Below are 26,764 nucleotides of genomic sequence, written 5' to 3'. Positions count from 1 at the left end.
TTGGCACATTCTGAAAATGTACATCAACTCTATTTAGCAAGTGCACATCTTTGAATACTATGACATCAGGGTAATTTTGCTAACAGCACAGTTCCTTGGCATTAACAAAATCTTTACTCATTTTGTTAATGGTCTGGTTTCAGCCAATTACTTATGAAGGCACAGAATATATTTCTGTTTCAAATAAGACTGATTAAGGGTCTCTTAGATCTAAAGCTCTTTAAATTGATTGCTGCATCAACAGCTAAGTCCATTACATTTTTTCCTGGAGAATTTCCATCTGTTTCAAACTAAAGCAATTCTTTCTATGTTACCACTTTTAAAAAGGAAAATTTTTATATGACTGAAATCAAGTATTCCAGCAAAATTCAAGAGCCATAAAATAAATGAACCACAAAAAGGCTTAAAGTATACCAAAATGAAAACACAAAAAAAATTCAGAAATACAAAATACAAATCATTCCCTCCTCTCTTTACTGTTCTTTTCTCTACCAATAAATAGAAATATCCCTCTTTATAAGAACACTCAATAGACTGGACTTCAAAATATCACAATTTGCAAAGCAAGGATATTGAACATTTATTAATTCAACAACTATTTATTAGGTCTCCACTAACTCCCAAAGGCCATTAAAGTAGTGAAAATAGAGCAGTGAGTCAAAGAGACAAAAATTCCTACCCTTGTGGAGCTTATATTCTAATGGCAGAATGTTTTTGTTTCTCTCTAGAAAACAAAAAACTTAACAGGTAAAATACATAGTGAGTGAGATAAAAATAAATATTATGGGTATATATGAGATAAGAAAGTGCCATAGAGGTGGAGGTACTTTTAACTACGATATTCAGAGAAAGACTCATTGATAAATGTCACATTTAAACAAAGATCTGGCCAGGCACAATGGGTCATGCCTGTAGTCCCAGCAACTCGGGAGGCTGAGGCAGGAGGATCACTTGAGGCCAGGAGTTCGAGACCAGCCTGGGCAACATAGTAAGATCTCGTCTCTAAAAAAATGGAATAAAGATCTGAAAAAGCTAAAAAAGCCAGGCCTATGGACATCCAGGAGAAGAACTTTTGAGGTAAAGAGATGAGAAGTATTCGGAGTGAGCCAGACGGAGGATTTAAGAAGTGAAAGTCAACAAGATATGTAGTGGGTCAAGGGGGATATAGATCATGTAGGTCCTTAAAGAGTTGTAAGGACTCTGACTTCTATTATAAGCAACACAGAAAGACTTTAGTGGATGTGAGACAAGGGAGGGATCAAACAGGACTTATAGTTTAAAAGAACCACTTTCAAAGTTGCTGATAGAGTAACAGGTGGTAAGTACTTTGTATCACTCTAAGCTCTGAGATAAAAATGATAACCTCTAGACAAAATATTTTTGAAAAACAACAATCTGAAGGCATTTAAGAACGAGTAGGCTGGGTGCAGTGCCTCATGCCTGTCTGTAATCCTAGCACTCTGGGAGGCCAAGGTGGGAGGATCGCTTGAGGTCAGGAGTTTGAGACCAGCCTGAGCAAGAGCAAGATCCCATCTCTACTAAAAATAGAAAGAAATTATCTGAACAACTAAAAATATATATGGAAAAAATTAGGCAGGCATGATGGTGCATGCCTGTAGTGCCAGGTACTCAGGAGGCTGAGGCAGGAGGCTCACTTGAGCCCAGAAGTTTGAGGCTGCTGTGAGCTAAGCTAACACCACGGCACTCCAGCCCAGGCAACAGAGCGAGACTCTGTCTCAAAAAAAACAATGACTAAAAGTAGGCAAAAGTTAAAGGGAATTCAACTTTTAAAAGAAGGGAATCACCACAATACACACGGGAGGGCTGTGGATGGCACATTGAATAACAGGTTTTAATGAATAAATTGCTCAGGAAACAAAATCAAAAAAGAAGGGGAATCACCTAAGGTGAGAGATTCACATGTATGTGACATTTCCCAATCCACGTAGCATGGGGCGGCTAAAACTCAAATAGAAAACCTCAGACGTTTTGGCTTGTGGGGTCAGCAATGCCATCACTGGATATTTACACAAGGGAAATGAAAACATTTGTCTATGACTTGTACACAAATGCTCATAGGAATCTTGTATGTAATAACCAGAATCTAGAAACAACCCAGATGTTCATGAACAGAAATACGGATAAACAAATAGTGATATTTTCATATACCGCAATACCACTCAACAATAAAAGAATTACTTATACATGTAATAATATGAATTAAACTAAAAAAATTATGTTGAGGTACATTAGTCAGACACAAATTATATGAGTTCATTTATATTAATTCCAAGAGCAAACAAAAGTAACTTATAGTGACAGAAATCAGAAAGTGAGGATGAGGGTAGAGGGAATCGACTGAAACTGGGCACTTCCCAGCTGATGAAAATTTTCTATATCCTGCTTTCTATATTTTGTTATAGAACAAAATATGACTTATATTTTCTTTAGTCATGTATTTCATATGATTAAATGGGTATATATAATTCCTGAAACCCATCAAACTGAACACTTAAAATTTATATTTTAATACAGGTAAATTACATTTCAGTAAAAAGTAGTAAATAAAAATACATAGCAACATTTAAACCACATAACAACTTATATTCAGTTAATTCAAGCACACAGAAAAACTATGCCTTTCACATGGTAACATGCCAACAATCAAAGTAACAAAAGAGGCGGAGATTTGAGTTGTTATGTGGATACAATTACAATCTTTTCTATACTTTTCCTATAAATAAAAACAATAATGTTAAGAAGCACTGAAATCTTGAAGAAGTTCTCATATATATATTCACAGTTATATATTGTGTTTTAAGATTTAGCTGTATAAAGTACGCTTTTTCTGTCCTGTTTATAATAAAGCCATTTATCCATTCTTAGAATTCCAAAAGAAATGAAATAAGATTAACGAAAATAATGAAACAATAACAATTTCAAATTTCTAATTTATTACTCCATATAAAAGATAGGTATTTAATAATTAATGAAACAATTAGTTGCTATACTTAACAATAAAGTAAATTTTACTATGGCTTAAAGGGGATTTTTTTTAATGCTATAGGGACAGTATTGCCTTAGGAATACTGGCCATCCTTTTTTTTTTTTTTTTTTTTTTTTTTTGAGACATGGTCTCACTCTGTTGCCCAGGCTACAGTGGCCATCCATTTTTACATGTAGGTTTCTCAAGAGCCTGTGAGAAGATACAAAAATTCACGATATAATGAAATGAGTTTATATTATGAAAAAAATTGCCATGTAACTGGTAAAGTTAAGAATACTCTTAACAGGAGAAAATCACATTAAACACATTTTGAACATTCAAAACAGATAAAACTGTCAAATTTGTATTTTAAAACTCCCTAACAAAAACTTAAGTGCATGTTAAGAATAGGAGTCAATGAATGTATCTTTTAAAGAGCAAGCTACTCAGAAGTGCTTAAAATGTGACTTACATATATGTCTCATAATCTTATTTGCACAAATATTTTGGAAAATATATACAAAAGAACTCAGGGCTTTTCCTCAAGCTAGAAAAAAGATACACTGATGTCAAAATATTTGGCATGTCAGTTTTTACATTTAATATAGTAGGAATACATGTAAAAGAACTTTAAAAAGAATTACAGAATTAAAATTAAACATAATATTTAATTTCTGTCTGAAAGGAGATTCATAATTTAATAAATGTTATGACCACACAAGCATTAAAATAAAAATCAAACAGAAAACCCTATTAGAAGAACTCTGCTGACAGTCAACATTAAAAAAAGAGGAAAGAATACAAATTCTAATAAGTAGGGGTGACATTTCAGTCTCAAGTACCCAAAGAGGTTAAGATAAAGTGTTAAAAACTGAGATAGGATAAAGGTTGAAAGTACCTTCAATCACATACTACAAAAAGTTATCATTAAGATTATTTTTCAATCTGCCTCTCTCACTTAGATCTAAATAATAAAACATAAAAAGGTGTTTTTCAACTAATGTTTGACAAGGACACCAATAATACACAATGGGAAAACCATGGTCTCTTCAATAAATGGTGCTGGGAAAACTGGATATTCACACACAAAATAATGAAACTGGACCCTTATCTTACACCATATACAAAAATTAACTTAAAACGGATTATACGTAAGACCTGAAACAGTGAAACTCCTAGAAGGAAACACAGGGAAAAAGCTTCTTCACGTTGGCCTTGGCAATGATTTTTTGATATGACACCAAAACATATGATTTTTTGGATATAACAAAGGTAACAAAGACAAAAATAAACAAGTGGGACTACATCGAACTGAAAAGCTTCTGCACAGCAAAGGAAATAATCAATAAAATGAAAAGGCAACCTACAGAATGTGAGAATATACAGGTTAAGCATCCCTAATCCGAAATCCAAAATGCTCCAAAATCTGAAACCTTTTGAGCTCTGACATGATGCCACAAGGGGAAAATTTCACAACTGACTTTATGTGATGAGTCATAGACAAACCTTTATTTCATGCACACAATTATTAAAATTATTGTATAAAATTACTTTCAGGCTACAAATACAAGGTATATATAAAACATAAGTAATTTTCATGTTTAGACTTGAGTCTCATCCCTAAGACATCTCATTATGTATACGTGAATATCCCAAAATCCAAAAATATTCAAAATCCAAAACACTTTTGGGTCCCAAGCATTTCAGATATGTGATACTCAACCTGTATTTGCAAACTATATATCTGATAAGGGATCAATATCCAAAATATGGAACTCACAAACTCAATAACACAAAAAACATATAACCCATTTAAAAACGGGCAAAGGATCTGAATGAACATTTTTCCAAAACAGACGTAAAAATGGCCAACAGATATATGAAAAAGTGCACAACATCACTAATCACCAGGAAAATGCAAATCAAAACCACAATGGGGTATCATTTCACATCTGTTAGAATGACTATTACCAAAAAGATAAGAGATAGCAAGTGTAAGCAAAAGTATAGAAAAAAAGGAATTCCTTGTACACTATTGATAGGAATGTAAACTGGTATAGCCATTATGGAAAACAGATGAAGGTTCCTCAAAACATTAAAAATAGAACTACCACACAATCCAGCAATCCTACTTCTTGGTATATATCCAAAGGAAATGAAATCAGTATTTTGAAGAGATATCTGTACCCCCATGCTCACTGCAGCATTATTCACAATGGCCAAGAAATGGAAACAGCCTAAATGTCTGCCAATGGATGAATAAAGAAAATGTGACAAATCTATATAATGGAATATTATTCATTCTTCAAAAAGGAAAAACTGCCACTTATAAGAAGATAGATGAACCTGGAGCACATGATGTTAAGTGAAATAAGCTAGTCACAAAAAGACAAATACTATATGATATCACTTTTACATGGATTCTAAAAAGTCAAACTCATAAGAAGCAGAGAATAGGATGGTTGTTGCTAGGTGCCGGGGCATGAAGGAAATGGGGAGATGCCGGTCAAAGGATACAAACTTTCAGTTATGAGTAAGTTCTGTGAATCCAATGTATAGCATAGGGACTATAATTAATAATACTGCATTATTTACATAAAATTTGCTAACAGAGTAGATCTTAAATGTCCTCATGCACGCACACACACATACACACACACACCCCCAAAAAAGGGGGGGGCAACTATGTGTGGTGATAGATGTGTTGATCAATTTGATTGGGTTAATCATTACAAAATATATACAGATACCAAATCATCACATTGCACAACTTGAATACATACAATTTTTATTTGTCAATTATACTTCATGAAGCTAAAAAAAGGTGTTTTTAAAAATTGAATAAAAAATAAAAATCAATAACCTTTTCTTAAACTTATTATTTAATTGAATCTTACTCTCTTTGAATTTAGAATTACTCTTCCCTCAGTATCTGTGGGGGATTGGTTCCAGGAGCCCCCTCAGACACTAAAGTCTCTCATATAAGATGGCATAGTATTTGCATATAACCTATGCACATCCTCCCATATACTTTAAATCATCTCCAGATTATTTATAATACCTAAAACAATGCCAACACATCACTTCATTTACATGAATTCAACACAGTACTTGGCAAGCAGCAAATTCAAGTTCTGCTTTTTGGAACTTTTTGGCATTTTTTGTTTTCTAAATATTTTGATCTACATCTGGTTGAATCCATGGATGTCCCCATGGATGCAGAATCCACACATAAAGAGGACAGACTATATTACCCACATACATTCCACTGCAAGCACCACACAGACAATTTCCACGGGTAAGCCCCTATGTTACCCTAAACCAACAGTTAAAGTACACCTTTTCTCATCATATAAATCAGTGTCAGCTACCATTTAAGTGGTATGATCTAATTTCACACATGGCTATTTTAGCCACCATATCCTAAATTGTTATCAGAGTGAAAAAGGAAGATAGCATTATAGCTGCCAGAGGTAACACAATATAAAAGGAACAAATCTTAAGAGATAGACAGATCTGATTCTCATCTCAGCTACATCATAGATCACTTGGGATAACAGGGTATAGTTATTTACACTATTATCTAAAGTTTTATTTCCCTACTTTTCAAAGATGTAAAACACCCACACAACTATATATATATATCACAGCAAAATGCCTGACACAGAAAAATTTCACAGCTAACATCTATGCGGTAATATAGTATAATGGCTTAAGAGCATAACTATTAATGTCAAATCCCAACTCTGCCACTTACTTAGCTACACGACCACAAGCAAGATATTTAATCTCTCTAAGCCTCAATTTTACAAATACGTATATAAACTAGAACTATTAATGGGTTTTGTAAGATATAAAGCATTTAGCCCCACTACAAACACAATAAACGTTTGCTATAATTATATTATCTTAATTAAGCATTTAAGGTTAAAAATAATGTATTAGCTATCCTATGATTTACACAGAATTAGCAAAAGATAACTTCCAGCATTTTCAGTGAGCCAATATACAATTAATCAGGTCCTTCTGACTTCTTTTTTGCATATTTTATATGACAACTGATTAAACCATTTCTTAAACAGATGCTTATATAATGCAACTATTGCGGAAAAAATATTAAACAATCATACAGAAGACTTACTATTGGAAGCAGAAGAAAAAAAATATTTTTAACTCTTATAACATGACTACTAAAGTGCAAGAAAAAGTGGGCCCTATAAAATATTATAGGTGATACTGGAAAGTGGCAGTGAGCTGGGCTCCCAGTCAGCCACACAATCACAAAACAAACAATACTCCACAGTGCACTGTGTTGTCAGTGTTTTTTGGATATCGTGTGTTGTGTTTTCACATCCTATCATGTCTACAAAACGCCCATTTTTGACTCAGGATATTTTCAATTTATGATAGACCTATCAGGATGTAACTCCATCATAAGTTGAGGAGCATCTGTGTTTACTTTCTTTCTTTTACCTGACTCCACCTCTCAACAAAATATTATCACTTTAAAAACTCTTCATGTGTAATAATTTATGCTGTACATTACTGAAAAATACCTTTGGGCTAGTACATGCTATACCTTTTGGGGAGCAAGAATCCTGTGCCTGAACTTTTCAACCGTTTCTTGACCCATAGAAGACCAAGCATTCACAAATGCTTCTGCTTTGTCTTGTCTAAGACGGATGTTCTCTAATTGCTGCTGCAAAGCTGTTGGCTTCACATTGTGATATACTGCCTATTAAAGAGAAAAAATATTACATAAATCTTTCATATTTATACAGAGATCTTAAACAGTAATCAATACAAAATTATTTTTAAATGATTTAAATCAAAAGAATATTTCACATTCCTATTCCAGACATTTTTGGTTATTTTACAAATAATAAAACACACAACCAAAGGACCAGAAGGTTCAGGATCAAATGGCCTAAATTGTTCAGGCTAACTTTTTTTCATTTTTGCCTATGGTTTAAACAATTCTAAATCCACTTAATAATCAAAATACTTCTTTATGTTGGTTATGTAAATGGCACGTTATTTAAAATTGTGTTTTTTCATTTACTTATTTCAAAGAAGTATACAATGGTTTTGTTTCCCAACTAACAAATTTTTTCCAAGAAGCATTTTCTCACAACTACTTCATTTACCAATTTCCTCAGTTATATATAACAAAAAATTATAAAATGTTTTAACAATGATACCTGTTCTGTTTCCTACATTACTCTGGAACAACTTTCTCATCAACCCCATGCTGTGCGGTCCTATTCAATGATCCTTTTCTTCTACTGAAGGTTGTAACCAAGGGTTAGAACCACAGTTATCTTTAGGATCTATAATCTGGATAAGGCTGCAATAGATAACTGGCAGCTTGTCCTCCTGATAGTACCTGTTCACTAGAATGTTCATGAAGCTACAGAACTATTTAAACTTTTATTTCACAAATATTCCTATTTAACCAACCAACAGGAATTTATTGAGGATCTATTTTAAGCCCAGAAATTTGAAGGCTTACGCAAGATACACAAAAAATATAATTCTCACTCCCCGTAAGTCCAAAATCCAGTGAAGGAGACATAACTGACACATGTAAACTAATGAAAGATTAACAGTGCTCTACTACGATAAGCCAAGAATAAAAAACATCCAAATAGGGGAACAGCAAGTATAAGGGGTCAAGGCTGAAATAAAGGAGGTGTGACTTGAACAGGAGCTTAAATAATGAACGGAATTTAGATAAGAAAAGACGCAGAATGGCAGCTCAGCAGGAAGAAATATGACAATACTCCTTTTCTAAATGTCCTATTTATCCTCCTAGTCAAAAGTATCCCCCAAATCATTTATTTAACTTGTTAAATAAAATGTGTTCATTTTTTCCAAATTATTATAGCAAGTAGCAATGAATTCAAATCTCTTACAACTGTCTCCAATGAGTCTCGATTCATATTGTCAAATACTTTATAAATCTTCAAATAATTTTACTACATTGCAATTTGTGAGTAAAATATATTTACAGCTTCCATCTTGCACACTTTTTTATAAAAACATAGAAAGTCGTATATATCATAGCACTAAAAATGTGTAATAAACTATGGTCAGGAAATTTGAAGCAATAAAAATACCTGTTCTAAAATAAATGATATTGTTTCAAGAACTAGGTGAAGCTCTTGTTTCTCTAGAGAAAATGCAGCTTGAAGTTTTTCTTCCTCTTCTTCACTGAAGCTGCTCTCAGCCTACAACACAAATAATAATCTATTGGTACACATTCAGGTATTCGAAACTTACACTTGACAGAAATTCATTTATTCATAAATGAGATGAAAACTTTAAAGAAAAGTGAATACATGGTGAAAAGAAATTGATATGCTTATAAATTTCTAAAATGTATGGTACCCATTATAGATTTTTGTAAACACAGTAAATTGAACTAAAAGTCATAATTACGAGCTTCAAAGTTCTGCACTGCAGTATCCTAAAGAACTGCTGAAACACATGGATGATTTTTAACTTTAATTAAAAAAAAACACCTTACTTCTGTGCTTTTACATTTCTTGTGCCTGATTTTCATAATTTTTCCATTTTATTTCATGATCAGTAGTCATTTCATGAAGCTGCCGGCATGCCCCATGACAACAGTACCTTCATCCTCCAGTTTGCTCTTTCTAGTCTGCTACGGTCAGGAAGCCAGATGGCTGACCTCTCAGAATATACAGCATAGTTACTTCAATAACCTTTGTGTGAGGCCTAAAAATCTCTCCAATGGAGGCAAGTATATGAGTTTTTTTATTGCATGAGTTGTGACAGCTACTTTTGAGGCTGAAAAGCCACAAATGTTTGTTTCTGAATTCCTAGCTCTGGAAGTTCATCTGACTTCCATCAGTGTTTCCCAATGCAGACTATTGGCATGCTGGATTGGACAATTGTTTGTGCAAGACTGTCTTACACTTTGCAAGATCTTTAAAAGTCCCTGGCTATTAAATGCCATCAGTACCCCTCCACACATTGTAGCAAAACAAAAACAAAAACAAACCCTATGTATTTGTGTAGGCTAGGATGAGCCAGGAAAATGGCCAGTTCAAAAAGCACCCCCAGGCTGGGCACAGTGGCTCATACCTATAATCCCAGCACTTCAGAAGGCGAGGAGTTCAAGACCAACCTCGACAACATAGCAAGACCCTGTCTCTACAAAAAAATTAAAAATTAGCCAGGTGTATTGGCATGTACTGGTAGTCCTAGGTACTCAGAGGCTGAGTCCAGAGGATTACTTGAGCCCAGGAGTCCAAGATTACAGTAAGCTGTGATTGTGCCACTGCACTCCAGCCTAGGTGACAGAGCAAGACCTTATCTCGAAAAAAAAAAAAAGATACCCCCCACACACACAGATCCATGTTCAAGCATGCCCATATTCTATACCTAAGCTGTCTTAGTTTTCTCATGTTGATTCTTATTAGGAATTAATTCCAAAGAACCAGTCTATACAAAAAAAAGATATCTTCTGCCCATAAACAGATTAAATTTGGTAATACCAAAGTGCCAAGCTGATGGCATTTAGAGTGGCCAACAAATCCCTAAAACTCTTCAGCAATCCACCTGTCTCAGCTTCTACTATTCTAAGGGCTCTGTTTGTCTCAAGGCAAAGGCCAACGTGGCAGACCTAGAGTACATTAAGGGAAGCTGGCAGATCTTGAAATTCACTGCAAACTTGATTTGAGAGCCCTTATCACAGTAGGAGCCCCTCTAAAAGATCAACCCCCGAAACTGTCTAGGAAAAAAAAATTTACACCTTTCCTTACATATTCTTAGCAGGAAAGTATTACATGCATACATTTCTATCTTCAGTAGCTTCAGTTTTCAACAAGTACACCTTCTCATCCCCACTCCACTACCTCTGATGGCATAGCATTCAAGCACCTCTATAGAATACTTCAGTCACTCAGTTAACTCTAAGATAGATAGAATTTATTCTCAACTCCAGATGTGACTGAAAGGGTCAAAAACAAACTACACATCACAATCGTCCCTGCAAGTGTTCCATCCTCCCTCAGCATGAAGAACAAAAAATGTATATAAGGGTTTCTTATCCCATATTGTTTTACATATTTAAGAAGGCAGCCATCAGCTCAAGAAATAAAACAGAACTTCTATTATCTACTGCCTGCATCGTTCACTTTAGGGTTGATTTAGAAAATGTTTCATACTCCTTTCTGAGATTGAATGTAATGGGGTAAGTGATGGATTCTGGAGCCAGACTGCCTTTTTAGCTAGCTGTGTGACCTTGGGCAAGTTACTTCATTGGTTTCTATCTCAGTTTCTTCATAGATAAAATGAGGATGACAATAGCACCTACTTCTTAAAGTTGCTGTAAGGATTAGATGAGTTAACAATACAAAGCCATGAGACTAGGACCAGTCGTGGAGCTAGCAATGTAACTTTACAAATAGCAAATACCACAGAATGCTGCAATTGTTGTTCCTCCTGTTTTCCCATCTACATCATAAATTCCTTATAAGCAGGAATATAGTGACCTACATTTGTTTTGTGTCATGGTAAGAAAAAGAATTAACTCTAAGAATATTTATTGAGTTCCAACTATATAAGTAGCAATGTATTAGGTATAAGAAGTATAAAGATGAGTAGACATGATCCTCAAGACATTTAAGGCCAGAGGAAGGTAAATTGATAAAAAATTTAGGGATGTGGTGGCCTTCTAATCATGAAACAAATACTTATGATACAGTACTAAAGTGAGGTAAGAATGAACTGAGTGTTTTGGAAGCACAGAAGAAAGAACAACAAACTGCTGAGACTGAGACTGCAAAATGCTTGAAGGATAAATAGTTTACTCAGTAAATAAGGGAAGAAGGACATTTGTAGGCAAGGGAAGAGTATATGCATTGACACATAATTGAGAAAGTTCATAGCGAGTTGTAGTAAAAGGTTACTAGCCAGTGTGACTGTAGCACTTACAAAGTGGGGAGAATGAAGGTTGCAGACATATTCTAATAGGTCTTGCACACAATGTTAGGGATTTTGAACTTTTCTCCATAGGGCAATGGATAGTCACTGTTGGCTCCAAACACTTATAAAAATATGATCTATCTTTTTTTTTAGGAAAAAAAATATTTAGAAAGGTAACTGAGATAGTATTATGAAGAAGTGATAGGAATCAAGAAGGTTACAGGCAAGGATACCTGTTTGAAAGTAACTATGGTCACCTAAGGGAGAGATGATAAGGATCTGAACTAGGACTGTGAGGAGAACTTGGATTTTAGAGATACTTCAGAGGGAGAAAAGACATGGCCCTGCGGCTGGCTCCTGGGCAGGAAAAAGAAGTGGACAGAATAAGAGTCCCAGTTCTCATTGGGTGGTGATAACTGGTACCAGGCAGAGCTGTTAGTGGCTGCTCCATAAACGTGTCAGATGGAATTAAATTTTTATAACCTGATAGAGAAATTAACTTAGATTGGCACCAGGCAGTGAATTACTAAATATCCACATGTCTAAAACAACCACACCCTTAAAGTAAAAGTAAAAGAGGAACAAAACTAAATGAAAGATTAGATACTGGCTGATAGCAAATACCACAGAATTATTTTTAAGAGGAAAAAAAATGAAACCATGAAATCAGAATTTTCCCAAAGTATGTTCCACTGAACATTAGTCCCAAAATGTATACCATAACAAAACAGTTTGAAGGTGAAACACATGTGGAAAATGTTACACACCATATTCACCCTTAAATACTTACCACAAACACTAGCATATAAAATACTCTGAAAAGTTCCATAATAAAATAAAATTAACTTTATTGAAAAGAGAGTTTCCGAAATTTTTAACCATGGAATATTATCAAATCTTCCTAGACCCAGTGTCCCTGAGAACACACTGGAGAACATTATACCATGCAAAAAGTTCTCCAGATAATAACAGAGACTTTCATGAAATCAGAAGAAGTATTACAAGCTATAGAATACAAAAATACATACCTTCAAGTGAAGTTTTTGAAGAATCCGAGTGAGCAATCGTGGAAATCTTCCTATATCTATTGCATTTATCAGTGACACTGCTTTTTTCATGCTAAATAAATTTGTAAAACAAAGTTTTAAAATGAGTTTTCCAAGTTGAACTGTACTTGCTATTGTTGTCTATAAGTTTTCATTTCAACAATTCTGATTGCTATATGCTAAGTCTGAGTAAAGTAAAGAAAAACAGAGAAGAGGCAGGGCAATCTGAACATTTCCAAAAACATGCCTCCAAAATGACTCCTGTTGAAAGGGCCCATCTGGCAAATTTCCTTTCTTTTGGGCAAAGCAAACTACTAGGGGAAGCTTGTACTGTATGGGGGAATGGCATTAATTTAGCAGTGGTTGTTTATGTAAACATTTAACCCAAAATGGAACTCTGAAGGAGAGCAGCAACTAAGGCAAACTACTAAAACATAAATAATACTGTACAGCAAATAATGGAATTTAAAAAATATATATGTTACATACAAAATCACTTGGGGTCACTAAGCACACAGTTGTTTTAAAACCCTGTTTCAATTGTAATAATCAACTTTAAATGATGGGATGAGAAAAATTCTACTGCATCATATTGGATAGGTTTACTGATGAAGTGTGTGATTCCCAGGACATTGATATGAGGAAAGAAACTGGCTACTGGCACAAAAAAAATTCAGTAATTAGGAAAAACTTTAAAATGACAGCTCTCACTGTAAAGAATCCTTATTCAATAAATGGTGCTGGGAAAACTGGATAGCCACAGGTAGAAGACTGAAACAGGATGTGCACCTCTCATCTCTCACAAAAATCAACTCACAGTGGATAACAGGTTTAAACCTAAGGCATGAAACTATAAGAATTCTAGAAGAAAATGTTGGAAAAACTCTTATAGACATTGGCCCAGGCAAAGAATTTAAGAAGAAGACCTCAAAGGCAATCACAGCAACAACAAAAATAAATAAATGGGACCTGATCAAATTAAAAAGCTTCTGCACAGCCAAGAAAACTATCACGAGAGCAAACAGACAACCTACAGAATGGGAGAAAATATTCACATGTTACACATCCGATAAAGGGCTGGTAACTAGAATCTATATAGAACTCAGGAAAATAAGAAAGAAAAAAATCAAACAACCCTATCAAAAAGCGGGCAAAGGACATAAACAGAAATTTTTCAAAAGAAGATAGACTAATGGCCAACAAACATGAAAAAATGCTCAACATCTCTAATCAGCAGGGAAATGAAAATCAAAACCACAATGAGATGTCATTATCTACAGTGAGAATGGCCTTTATCAAAAAGTCCCAAAACAATAAATGTTGGCATGCATGCAGAGAGATAGGAACACTCATACACTGCTGGTGGTACAGCAAACTAGTACAACCTCTGTGGAAAGTAATATAGAGATACCTGAAAGAGATACAAGTAGAGCTACCATTTGATCCAGCAATCCCATTACTGGGCATCTATCCAAAAGAACAAAAGACATTCTATAAAAAAGACATCTGCACCCGAATGTTTATAGCAGCACAATTCACAATTGCAAAGATGTGGAAACAACCCAAGTACCCATCAATACATGAGTGGATTAATAAAATGTGGTGTACATATACCATGGAGTTCTACTCAGCCACAAAAAGCTATGGTGATCTAGCACCTCTTGTATTATCCTGGATAGAACTGGAGCCCATTCTACTAAGTGAAGTATCACAAGAATGGAAAAACAAGCACCACATATACTCACTGGTATTAACTGATCAACACTTAAGTGCACATATAGTAATAACATTCATCGAGTGTTGGGCAGATGGGAGGGGGGAGGAAGGGATGGGTATATACACACCTAATGGGTGCAGAGAGCACCGTCTGGGGGAATGGACACGCTTGAAGCTCTGACTTGGGTGGGGCAAAGGCAATATATGCAACCTAAACATTTGTACCCCTGTAATATGCTGAAATAAAAAAAAAAATTTTTTTAAATGACAGCTCTATTCTTCAGGAAGATTTCTGCCTAATCCAGGCACAAAGAAGTTACTCTCCAACTTGAATTACTTGTCTATATACTTCAGTATTTTTTCTGTGCACACATCACCTGCACTATTATTTGTCATTAAATTGAGTCATTTTTACTTAAATAATTTTATTTAAAAAAAGAATTTTACATTACCACCATGGGCAGCCAACTCTACCTACCATACATGGAAATTAACCAAATATAAATAAAATAGAAGCAAGAGCAATGTTAAATACGGCTAGATATGGTTACTAGCCAAAAACTCCTGGCCTGAGGCCTATTCAATCTTGATCTAAAAGGAGTATTAACACGTATCAGGTATTCGAGACCCTCCGCACCAGTGTGCGCCTTTCTCATCACCAGGCCTGAAGGAGACTCGAACACGGAAGCGGAACACCGTTGCACGTGACTTGGCAGTAGCCCCGGGAACTTCCGACACCCAACCCCGCAGGCGCTCGCACCGGCCGCAGCCGCCAGGCGCACGGAGCCCCACGCAGACGGACCGCCGTGGAGGTGGAGGAGCCACCCGGTCCCGCGCGCGCCCCCGCCGCCGCCCGGCGCCCCGGCCACAGGGAGCCGCAGCAGGGACATCCTCGCGCGGGCCCCGTCCGCGCCTCAAGCGTTAAGTGCTCAGCAGATCCGCTACCTGGGGCTCTCCCGCAGGATCAACGCCGCGGACGCCGCCATCCTCGTAGCCGGCTGCCCCGCCCGGCCGCCGCCTGCCCGCTGCGCCGAGCCCAGCCAATGGCGGCCGCGGCGGACGGAAGCCGGGAAGGCCCAAGCCGCGCTGCGGCCACCGGTGAGAGCCGTCTTGAGGCGCCAGAGGGCGGAGGGCGTGAGCTCTCGTACTCCCCGCCAGTCTAGTGGCGTCAGAATTAGGGCTGTGCCTGTAGATTTATTTATATGTATGCATTTGCTTATATAGTGGGTATGTACATCTTGGGTGGATGGTGTGTGTGTGAGAGAGAGAATATACATACATATATTTATATATATATATATATTTTTTTTTTTTAATAGGGCAGGTTTAAGCAAGTCCCGCGGCGCGTGGCCCGCGGAGAGGCGGGCGCTGGAGCGCGTCCCCGGCCGCCCTGCATCCCCGAGCTGGAGGGGCAGTGCCGCCGGCTGCATACCGGGCACTGTGTGATCAGCCCCTCCTGTGTCTGCATCCCCGAAGTGAAGCTTTGCAGGGCGCCACCCCGAGCTTGTATTATGTACGTTCGATTCCTTCAACAACATTCATTGAGGGCCCACTATGTGCTGAACACTGCACTAGGCACTGGGGATACAGAAGACCTGCCCTCGGGGTTTGCCAGCGGTTCGAATGGACAAACATCTGTTGCGACCCTCTCTTTTTCAGCCTGACACTGCATAGTAAGGGAAATGAACCGTCCCAGAGCGTGCCATCAAGGATCTCCCCGGAGGATGGGGAAACAAAGCGGTCTCACTGATACCCTGGGCTGCCTCCGAAAAAAACATGGAGTGCATCAAGGGGATTCAGAGGTGGGAACAGTGAAGGGCTTGGGAGGTGGATCAGGAAGAGCTTGCTGGGGCAGGTGACATACACAGTGGGTCGGCAGACAGAAGGGTGAGGCTGTGCATTTCAGGGAAAGGGAGAAGAGTGCACAAAGGCGGAGGAGTGGAAGAGCTGTTTGAACAGAGTAAGAACGGTCAGAAATTTAGGCTAGAGGAAGCTTTACTGACAAGTTGTGGCATATGCACGTAATCTGGTGAGCAATTAGTAGCCATTAAATGTTGGGGGGTTTTAACTGTTTTCAAGTCAAGAAATTTTGTGATGGGAGCTTTTTTTTTTATTTTTTGGAGATTATTGTCAGCAGAGTGATGAATGGATTGGAAAGAGGTAAGCAGGAAAGCTACCTAGGAAAGTATTGCAATAATTGATGGAAAGCAGTACAGTTCTGTGGTACTAAAAAGGCACTGGGGAATGAAAAGGTAGTGGGTGGATCAGCGGTGGAATCTTAAAGAGCAGGCAAAAGATTGAATTTAATTTTCCTTCCTAATTATGTTTTACTTAAATTATTTAAATTAGTTGGCATTCCTGGAGCAGCCCAAAAACATCCTAACTGAAAGGAGAAACCAGAAACTTGCAAATTAAAAGTTAATAATCTCCACATGGATAATTGAGCCAATTATACAGTGTGTTGAACACATACAAATACATTTCATTCCACAGTACTCAACGCACTCCCTAATGTATGCATATCTGAAAAAGATATATGTGAATCTACATAAATTATAGATCTCAGATGCAAACATAGATTACCTTACCTGCAACTTTAAAAGGGTCCCAGTTCCCTCAACCTTTGAATCATTTCCTTTTTGTTTTGACCTATTGCCTGAAGTAGAGCCACTAAACAGCTAAAACTGTTTCAAATCTTTAGTGAAGTTTACCTCCTCCTCTATTGCCTTTAAAAACATAGCTGGCATTTTGAGGAAAAGAGCATCAAGATGGTTCAACTCCCAAATCTGTGTAACCTTGGACAAAGTACTTAATCTCACTAAGATTTCCATTCCTGATCTGTAAAATGGGAATGAGAAAAATGTCTGTTCTCCTGGACAGTGGTGAGAATTAATTATGATGTGTACACACAAGAAATACCCTATCCTCCTTAGAAAACAAAACACAGACCTCTAAGGTTTTCACAAAAGAGAGTCTCTAGTAGGCACAGACGCCACTCACTCTAATTCTCTTCATTTCCAATGATAGACTCATTATTTCTTATTACCACGTGTTGCTATAAAGGCTTAATGCTGTGAAAATTCCATCCCTCAGATGAGAACCTCACCCAAGATATTTCTGCATTCTCTGGAGTATAGGCATATATGTGCATGAAAAAGTACTTTTAGTTGTCTATCTGTGCCATGTTCTATAGAATAAGAAATGTACTTCTTAGGGGCAGAATTTGAACCACACTTTACCCTTAACCCCTAAATTTGAAAACCCATCTTGAAGGTGAATCCAGAGCCCAGATCCGCAGTCCCTGATCTCTTATGGCTACTAAGCCATGCTGAATACCTAGAGGCTTTTTCATATCCTTCCCTTCATCACAAACTTTCACCAAGTTCACCTTTTTTACATTCTGTGTTAGCCTGGGTTCTCTAAAAAACAACCTGAGTTACATGCCCGTGCCTCACTGGGGACTATAATTGCAAGGAAGTAGGAGTGAGGGCAAAAGAGAAGTAAGGAAGGGAAGGAGGAAAGCACATACAGCATGGAATATTATCCAACTGGTTACAGCTTCTAAAGCTAGATTATTTTTCAGTATTGTGGGATATTTGTAAAGAAACTATTTGAAGTCACTGTGTCATGGAACAGCCTGGGGGTGGGAGTGGAAGAAAGAAATTTCTCTGCAAACTCTTACCAATTTTTTTCTCTTGTTGGCCACAATTTGTCCTATGGCTCATACCACCCTTGCCCTTCTGGAGTGTGTCACCTGGTGCCTCTAGGCAGCCCTGCTGGAGAATCCAGAGCTTCCATAGGTCTGGTAGAGTAGAAACTGAGTCCTGGAGCTATAAGAGCAGAGGAGCTCATGGCTACACCTCTGCCCACACTCTCCTCCAGATTCCTTCCCCCTGCCCTGCTAAAGGTGGCAGTGAGTGACAGGAAAACTCTTCAGAGTTCCCAGGGGCCATTTTGTTGGGAAAGTAGAGGAACATGCTGAAGCTCAGGAAGCAAGTGCGGATGAGCTTATCTGGAGAGGTGTTTAATATATCTGGAGACAGTTACATTCCCTTAATGGAGTCTCAAAACAAGAGTTTCCTGGGCCCGGGCTTCTTCAGTCTATTGTGCAGTTTTTTCAATTCACATATACCTTGTGTTCCCAAAGTGCATCACAGCACAGGTTGGAGTGAGGTCTGGTGGCAGCCCTCCGCCATATCCTGGGAGCTAACACTTCCTTCTGGCTGTGAGCTCCGTCCTGTTTGGAAGGGGTAGAGGGTCATTTGTGGTCTCTGCCTGTAGCCTCAGTGTGCACTGAGGCTCTCCTTACTAGGCAGGGTTTGTATATTTGACAACCAATGAAGTAATGCCAAGGTCTGGGACTTGTTTTCTCCCAGAAGTCTCCTCTAACCCTAAGTAAACTCTGCACACACCAAAGAGCCCCACCCAAATCTATCCTTCAACATTCCAGTCCCAAATGCAAATGATTAGAGAGGTAAATACCTACTCACCCACCAGAACAGTATCTAAGCCCCAAGATCCTAGTCCAGCTGAAATGGCCTTTTAAATAAGTTTTTAATATGTATCATCAAATTGGAGGGTACAGGCATTTTATGATGTGCCCAGACTGTTCTGTCAGTGAGTAGGCTGATTACGTGACCCGGGTCCTTAATATTTTGAAAGTCTGTAGTCCTGTGACTCATCCTGAGTTAATCAAAGAGTCACACCAGGGCAGAGGACTGGAACTACCTGCCACCAGTGCCCTGCTGCCAGGCTGACTGTAAAATGCAAACATATTCAGCTGCTTTGTCACATTTGCTTGCAGAAGCCAATGGCCCTGTTATCTCCTTCCCACCCCCACACTGTGCACCCACCTCCCCTTCTCCACACCATCACTGACATGCCGTTTTTAGCCCTGGTTTTAGCTCTGCAGTTAGCACTTGCCTCATAGGTGTAAGAGAATCAATTGGAGTGTAATTGAAGAACACTTTTCTCGGTGGTAAACATGTAATTGTTCATTCCACACTTCCTCCCCAGATTCCCAGGGGAATGAAGTTTTTAAATTAAATTAAATATTTTTATTTATGAATTATGTGAATGTTGTTTAATGTGATATACACGAGGAATAAAGAACACTTGGACATAATCTAGTCTCTGAGTATTTACATAAGAGGCTATAATGCGGAAAGAAGTGAGAAGCTGAGAAAAAAAAGAAAGAATAATATCAAGGTTGCAGGCCACATTTGCCCATGAAAAACAGTATGTTCTCCCACCCTTAGCCAAATGGAGGGGGGGAGGGGAGAGGAGGGAAACCTTTATTAAAATGTAGCAACAACACTCTTTGTGATAGATGAACAGATCCCATTCTAATCTATTTTCAAAGTTGAAAACCATCTCAAATTATCACCCTTCCGTTTTCATTTGCACCTAGTTTCCTCCATTCTACCTCCCAGCGGCCTGTGCCATTAAAGGAGCTGATATTTACACATAGGATGCGTGAAAGGCTGAGTGGTTTCTTCAGTAATTTTCACCAGGGAACACTGCTTGAAAAGGATCAGATGGTGCTACCCATACAGACATGTCAGAGTAAGGCAAGAATATCAGTTGCCTTTTACCCAGTGACTGGTAAAGGAAATGCAGAATAGTAAACACCACAAATAGACAACAGGAAAAAGAAATCCACTCATCAACAGCAAACACAGAAAGAAGCATAATTTAATAATACACTTGAAAAAAATATCTGAAAAGAAAAGAAATAGAGCTTCTGCCTTTGCTAAGCTGGGTCATAAAGGTGGTCCCTGACTTGCTGAAACAGTGCTAGGAAAAGAAAGTTTGCACAAAACCATGAGAATTCTCTTTCCCCCAAATTGGAGAGGAGCAGAATTAGAGGTGAACTGGCAGCCAAGGAAAAGCCATGGGAAATGCCTGGAGAGAAGTCCCTGCAGGCCAGTGCAGGACTGGGTGGAGGCTAGAGGATGCCCCAGGGGTCACTCGCTCGATGCATCTGCGTGAGGGGAAAATAGAGCAGTAAGGCAGAAAAAAATTTCATTACATCTCATTATCCCAAATGATAAATAAGGAGCTAGCAAATTTGAAGATAAAAGAGAAAATAAGAATAAGAGATACACTGAGGCAAAAAACAAAAAAGCAGTGGAAAAGGCTACATTGTAGCTGCAGTGAAAATAGCCTTCCCTCAACCTCTCTGCCTCATTGTTAACACTGGATGAAACCCACAGGCACCATACTCCTTTCCCTATGCTAAGTGGAAATGAAAGAATGAAATAAGGAAATGAATAGCTAGGGCTGACTGAAGAGGAATCCGAGGCTCTGGGCCTCCACAATTAAGGCAGGGCTGATCTGGAGCCTGGGCTATGCCCTCACGGGTTGGACCTGCCCCTAGCAAGTGGAGTGAATCCTGACACAGCACAGTTAACAAAATCTCGGAGCTGAGATAGTAAAAACTAAATCCACTAACAAATGCTACCCTTAGCCTCAGCTTCTTTTTAAGCTCGTATTAATATTAAAAAGTAGACAGAATGCAATGTTGAGCCGTCAAGCTAGAATCCTAGATGGAAAGATAAACACGTCTCCCATTAATCAGCAAAAGAACCAAAAAGACACAACATCAGAGAAAATAGAGGTCTGAGCAGAGAGATCCATGCCAAACACAAGCAGGATAGGAAGAAATGGCATGACAACTAGGCAATTATCTTATCGAAAAATATATGAAAGAAAGGTTTCCAGCATGCAAAACAGATGAAAATTCTGTGTGAATGCTTCTTAAGATAGAACTCCATGAGGAAATTGATTCAGTGAAATAAGAACTAGCACACAATGTGATAAAACAAAAAAATTAAATATACAGCACAAAACCAAAGAATTTGAGTACTAAAAACACACCATTTCCTATCATATAAATTAGGAACTGCAAGAAAAAAATTAGACACAATTTCAAATTGAATTATTGACAGAGAGGATGGGCTACTCATAGTAAAAGCAACAGGAATGAGCACAAACACAAAGTATACTGAAAACAAAAGCCAACATAAAGATCACTTTGTCCCCAAAACAAAGAACCTAATGAATAGACACAAAAATACATTCAAATATTGTGAAGAGTCTGACTCCATTTTTGAGGTTCTATGGCTGATAGTTTTCAAGCCCCACTGCTCCCTCTCCCTCTTCTGCCTCACATCTGGGCAAAGTGTTAAGGAAACCCAGGTGCTAACTTCCTTGGCACTGGTGAGAAATTCAATCCACAGAAGCCCCAGACTGCATGCGGCGACATCACCCTGGCCCCAGTCCCCAACCGCCATAAAACCCAGTTGCTCTTCCTCCCTCTCAAGCAATTTTGGGATCTGCTGGGGAGTCTGCTCTGCTCTCCCCCAGGAAGCCTCATTATGCAAGTAATAAATATTTTTACATCTCCCTGCCGCATGTGTGGCATCATCAGTCTAGATACCAAACCAAATTTAAGGTGGGGAGTCCATTTTGCCTCTGAGGGATGATCAAAACAATATTTAATAGAAGACATTTTCCCATTAATGTTGGACAAACTGAAATCTGCAGTTTAATGCAAGAGCAAATTGTTTTCCAGAAGGACTGATGCAGAATGATGAGGCTGGGACAAATTCTGGCAAAATTACCAAACTTCAAAGATAAAGAAAAATTTCTTCAGGCAGCCAGGCGAAAAAAGAAAGTCATTTACAGGAGTAAAATAATCGATAACTCTCAGGTTTCTCCATAGCAATGTCTAGAAAGTTTTGAGAAATGTATGTTATGTGCAGCCAACATGTTATTCAATTATTAAGGCAAAAGTCAGATATTATCAAACATGATTGCATTCATGACCTTCAAGAGCTTTTCTCTTTGGAAAAACTGATAGTAGAAAACAAGCCAACCAAGAGATTAATGAAAATAAAGAATTCAGGAATGGAAATGCTATGGCAGGTAGTGAACATTAAACTCATATACAGCTAAAATGTGATTAATTTATGAAATTGAATATAAATGTTATAATGCTTGATAATGTAAAATCAATATATACCTTAGAGAACTAATTTTAAAATGGACAAAATAGGTGGAATAAAGGTTTTAAGAGTCCTAATTTCTTTACCTTTCAGAGCAAGGAAGCAACAAATGCTATCATAAAAGAAACACATCCCTTAAAAAAATAACTATAACTTAAAGCTTTTAATAATCTTTTTAAAAGCTTTGCAAAGGTGACAATCTGGAGAACTGTAGTCGGACCATGGCTCATGATCTGTGGAAAAATTTTGCTTGTTCATTTTGTTTCACCTATTCAGTAATGACACAGGCAATGTAACCAGACAGATTTTTATTTTGAAAACAATACAAGCAATTTAATATCTATAGTTTGCTTCATGAATCATATTGTCACTATTACTAAAGGCATTTAAGTTATGACTCCTGTCTTAGAGGAATATTTTAGGAACAAACATCTCTTTGTTAAAGAAACAACTCTCCAAAATATAGCTGTTTCTTCAGTTTCTTTTCCTTCTCTATCTACTTTAATAAAATCATTTCTACCTATCTATATCATATACGTTACATATATAGCATATAGATTGAGATTTAAATACAAATATGCATAGAGCAACCCCCAGAATTAGGCTTGGTTAATGTTCACAATTATTATTTCTGGTTAATGAGATTTTCTGTAACTTTTCAACTTCTACTTTGTACTTCTTTGTATTACCCGAATTTCCAATAATGAGAATGAATTATTTTTACAAAAACAGTAAAGTCATTACTCAAAAAATAATGAAAATAAAAAGAATTAGTTATGTGGTTAGGATTTTTTATATTAGGTACTAAAATAGGTTACATACCAATAAAAATACTTTGGGGGACCTAAACATTAACATCATTCTTATGGTAATTTCTAAATAATATCAATTCATTAATCATTATGAAAAGTTAATGTTTTCTTGTGTTAAAGGAAAGAAAGGTCCAAAGTAAATTATTAATACTACTGCATTTCGGGGAAAATGCAAACATATCTCCTTAATATAACTGCCTATCTTTTATTTATACAGGACTTTAAAAGGTTTTCTCTTTCCTGTTTGCTTAGATTAGTAAATTAACAAGATGAGCGCAGTTACTTTCCTTCAGGATCGGAGTCAGCATAGCATTGCTAAAGATAGTGGTGCTTCTAACAAGCCAGACAGCGAGAGAGGTTCTTACCTGCCTCCTTAGAGCCACAGGTAACTACGTACAATGTGTAGGACTCTCCCGGCCTCCTCATTGTCCCAGCGTGATGCGCCCAGCCTCAGTTCTGTGTCTACGGTCTTATAGTTTCTTGTCTGTGATATACTTTTCCCAACGGTTCCCGTTTCTCCAGAATGGATTATGTAGAGCTATTTTGGTTGTTACAATGCCTTAGGAACACTGCTAACATATAAATGGGCAGAAATCACAGTCTCACTCAATCCTGAATTATCCACCCAAACTGCCAATAACATCTGTGTGGAGAAATGAAACCTTCAAGACCTCAAGAATCAACTCAGTTCACACTTTCTACTATACAAACCACCTGGTCACCTTCTTCTCTGGACTATCAGAGAGTGTACTATATGAAGCAAACATTTTAGCAAGGAAGCTTATGTGATTGTGTTTCACCATTAACCCACTGTTGTAAAGCTGGGGGTCCATCCTTATTCTTCCTCAGAGACCTCAAAATGCCCAGTATCCTGCCAGTATCTGATAGATAAATTAAACTAATTCAAATCATTTTATATTGAACATTTAATACCTCAGTTAGAAAACCAATTTAGTTAAATGGTATGTCTAAGGGCACAGAAATCTTTGAACACTATACTCAAAGAGAAATAGGGTGTGTCCTTAAGGATGACTTTTTTTTTTTTTTTTTTGAGACAGAGTCTCCCTCTGTTGACCGGACTAGAGTGCCGTGGAGTCAGCCTAGCTCACAGCAACCTCAAACTCCTGGGCTCAAGCAATCCTGCCTCAGCCTCCTGAGTAGCTAGGACTACAGGCATGTGCCACCATGCCCAGCTAATTTTTTTTTTATATATATATTTTTTTAGCTGTCCAAATTATTTCTTTCTATTTTTAGTAGAGATGGGGTCTCACTCTTGCTCAGGCTGGTCTCGAACTCCTGACCTTGAGCGATCCTCCCGCCTTGGCCTCTCAGAGTGCTAGGATTACAGGCATGAGCCACCTCACCTGGCCAAGCATGACATTTTTTGATTCCTTGGTTTACTCCATTATAAAATGAATAAGTTTTATTGAGACCTTGAAAAATGAGTGAAAATATTGCACTTTCACAGTAGCTGTCTTTCCAGAACTCAGGATACTTCATGACACTTTCATGCTACAGCAAAGTAATATTTAAATACTCTATTTCAAATGTGTTTATAAAATATTTTTTTGATTCCCTAATGACTTTTTCCTTATTTTTGTATGACAGAATTTGTTGCATCAAGGTCAAACTTGGTAAGTAGGTAATTGTGGAGCATTTGATCTGAGGTTCTACTTTAACTTTAAAATCTATTAACTTGATTACACCCAGTGCCCTGATCTTGGCTTCTAATACCATTCTCCAATAAAAAGAACCTGGACCCCTTGGAGAAATGGCTGATTCTAGGACTGCGACAGTAAATACAAAATGAGCCTGGAACATCTTGTAGTGCAGAAAGTAAGGAAGTGCTAAAGAATTAAAATAAATTTTAAAAACCTGTAATGATTCAGATATGTTAAAGGGACATAAAAATCAACTGAAAAAACACCCAGTAATAGCCAAATCTGGAATAATTTGAGCCAAAAAGTAAACTAAATAGTATAGGCTTATAAACCAAAGTATAAAATAAATATCTGCAAGTCCATACTGATATAAACAAATTATTGAATAAATAATTATTGGATAAATAAATGAATAGGAGAGGAGAAAAAATCTCCTGTAAAGAATTGCAAATAATTTATATAAATGCCTTGCCCTAAAAAGGAGGAAGCATAACTCCCCACTCCTTAGTTATGGGCTGCACATAGTGACTTCTTTCCAGAGACTACAGTATGTAAAGGAGGTGGGAGAATAGAGTAGTAATTTTGCAGTGAAGACCCTGACAAACTCTGCCTCAGACAGGTAATCAAGGTCAACATCAGCAGTGATAAATGATGTTGATAGTACGTACTCTTGGGAAGGTGTCATAAAAATGGCAATTGCTCTCTCCAGTCTTCCTTCCAAAAACCTGTCCTCCAATTTAATCATGGGAAAAACATCAGACAAGTCCCATTTCAGGGACATTCTACAGGAGACCTGACTAGTACTCCTCAACACTGTCAAGACCATCCGAAACAAGGAAAGTCTGAGAAACTGTCACAGACCTGAAGAGCCTAAAGGGACGTGATGACTAAATGGATGGGATCCTGGAACAGAAAAAGGACATTAGGTAAAAACCAAGAAGTCTGGACAAAGTGTGGACTTCAACAATTTAACAATACTTAGCTCCTTAATTGTAACAAATATGCCATACTAATCTAAGATGTCAATAATAAGGGAAATTGGGTATGGAGTATATGAGAACTTTTTGCACTGTCTTGACAATTTATCTTTTTTCTAAAACTGTTCTGAAAGTTGAAGTTTATTATTTTCAACTTTTTGAATTATACAGGGAATAGTGCTATCAAAATGACACTTATAAAACTTAGAAATGTCATCATCCCTGTGCTTCTTCATAGCAGCATAAATCCATCACGGGGACTGTCGTGAAAGCTGTGCTGTGCACGTAGCCCCAACCCTGGGAGGAAGGATGTATCCCCGCGGCTGCTGGGGAGGTTGCCGGCTAACAACAGCTGTCGGTCCTCTTCAGGAACTGTGTCACCTAAAGAGCACCACCTCGCCCAAGGCCACATCCACGTCTCAGGGCAGCCTATACTAATGACTGGTTATATTTGACAACCAGATCTCTGAAGAAAAAAATGCCCTAATTTGTAGCATTTGCCAATTTCTGTAGTGTAAATGTTTCCACCATGGCCCCTGTCAAGCTCCCAATGTGTCAGTGAATGCCCCTAGGGAGGAGATGCATACGATCACCGCGCTAGC

At 37.6% G+C, this 26,764-nt stretch overlaps 1 protein-coding gene across 1 annotated transcript in view; it reads right to left on the bottom strand.

Annotated features, from left to right (window-relative positions):
• Positions 1-15,762, bottom strand: part of COMMD10 (COMM domain containing 10) — a 165,797-nt gene extending 150,035 nt beyond the window's left edge. The window contains exons 1-4 of the mRNA XM_045565625.1: positions 15,649-15,762; positions 12,970-13,060; positions 9,106-9,216; positions 7,566-7,721 (exon numbers count right to left, since the gene is read on the bottom strand). Of these exons, the coding sequence (XP_045421581.1) occupies positions 7,566-7,721; positions 9,106-9,216; positions 12,970-13,060; positions 15,649-15,689 (399 nt within the window). The 5' untranslated portion in view covers positions 15,690-15,762. The remainder of the gene's footprint in view (positions 1-7,565; positions 7,722-9,105; positions 9,217-12,969; positions 13,061-15,648) is intronic.
• Between the last annotated feature and the right edge of the window lie 11,002 nt (positions 15,763-26,764).

Source organism: Lemur catta, chromosome 12, assembly GCF_020740605.2.
Source record: "Lemur catta isolate mLemCat1 chromosome 12, mLemCat1.pri, whole genome shotgun sequence".
Taxonomy (NCBI): domain Eukaryota; kingdom Metazoa; phylum Chordata; class Mammalia; order Primates; family Lemuridae; genus Lemur; species Lemur catta.
Note: the sequence above shows the minus strand (reverse complement) of the source record. Positions and strands in the feature narration are given on the sequence as shown.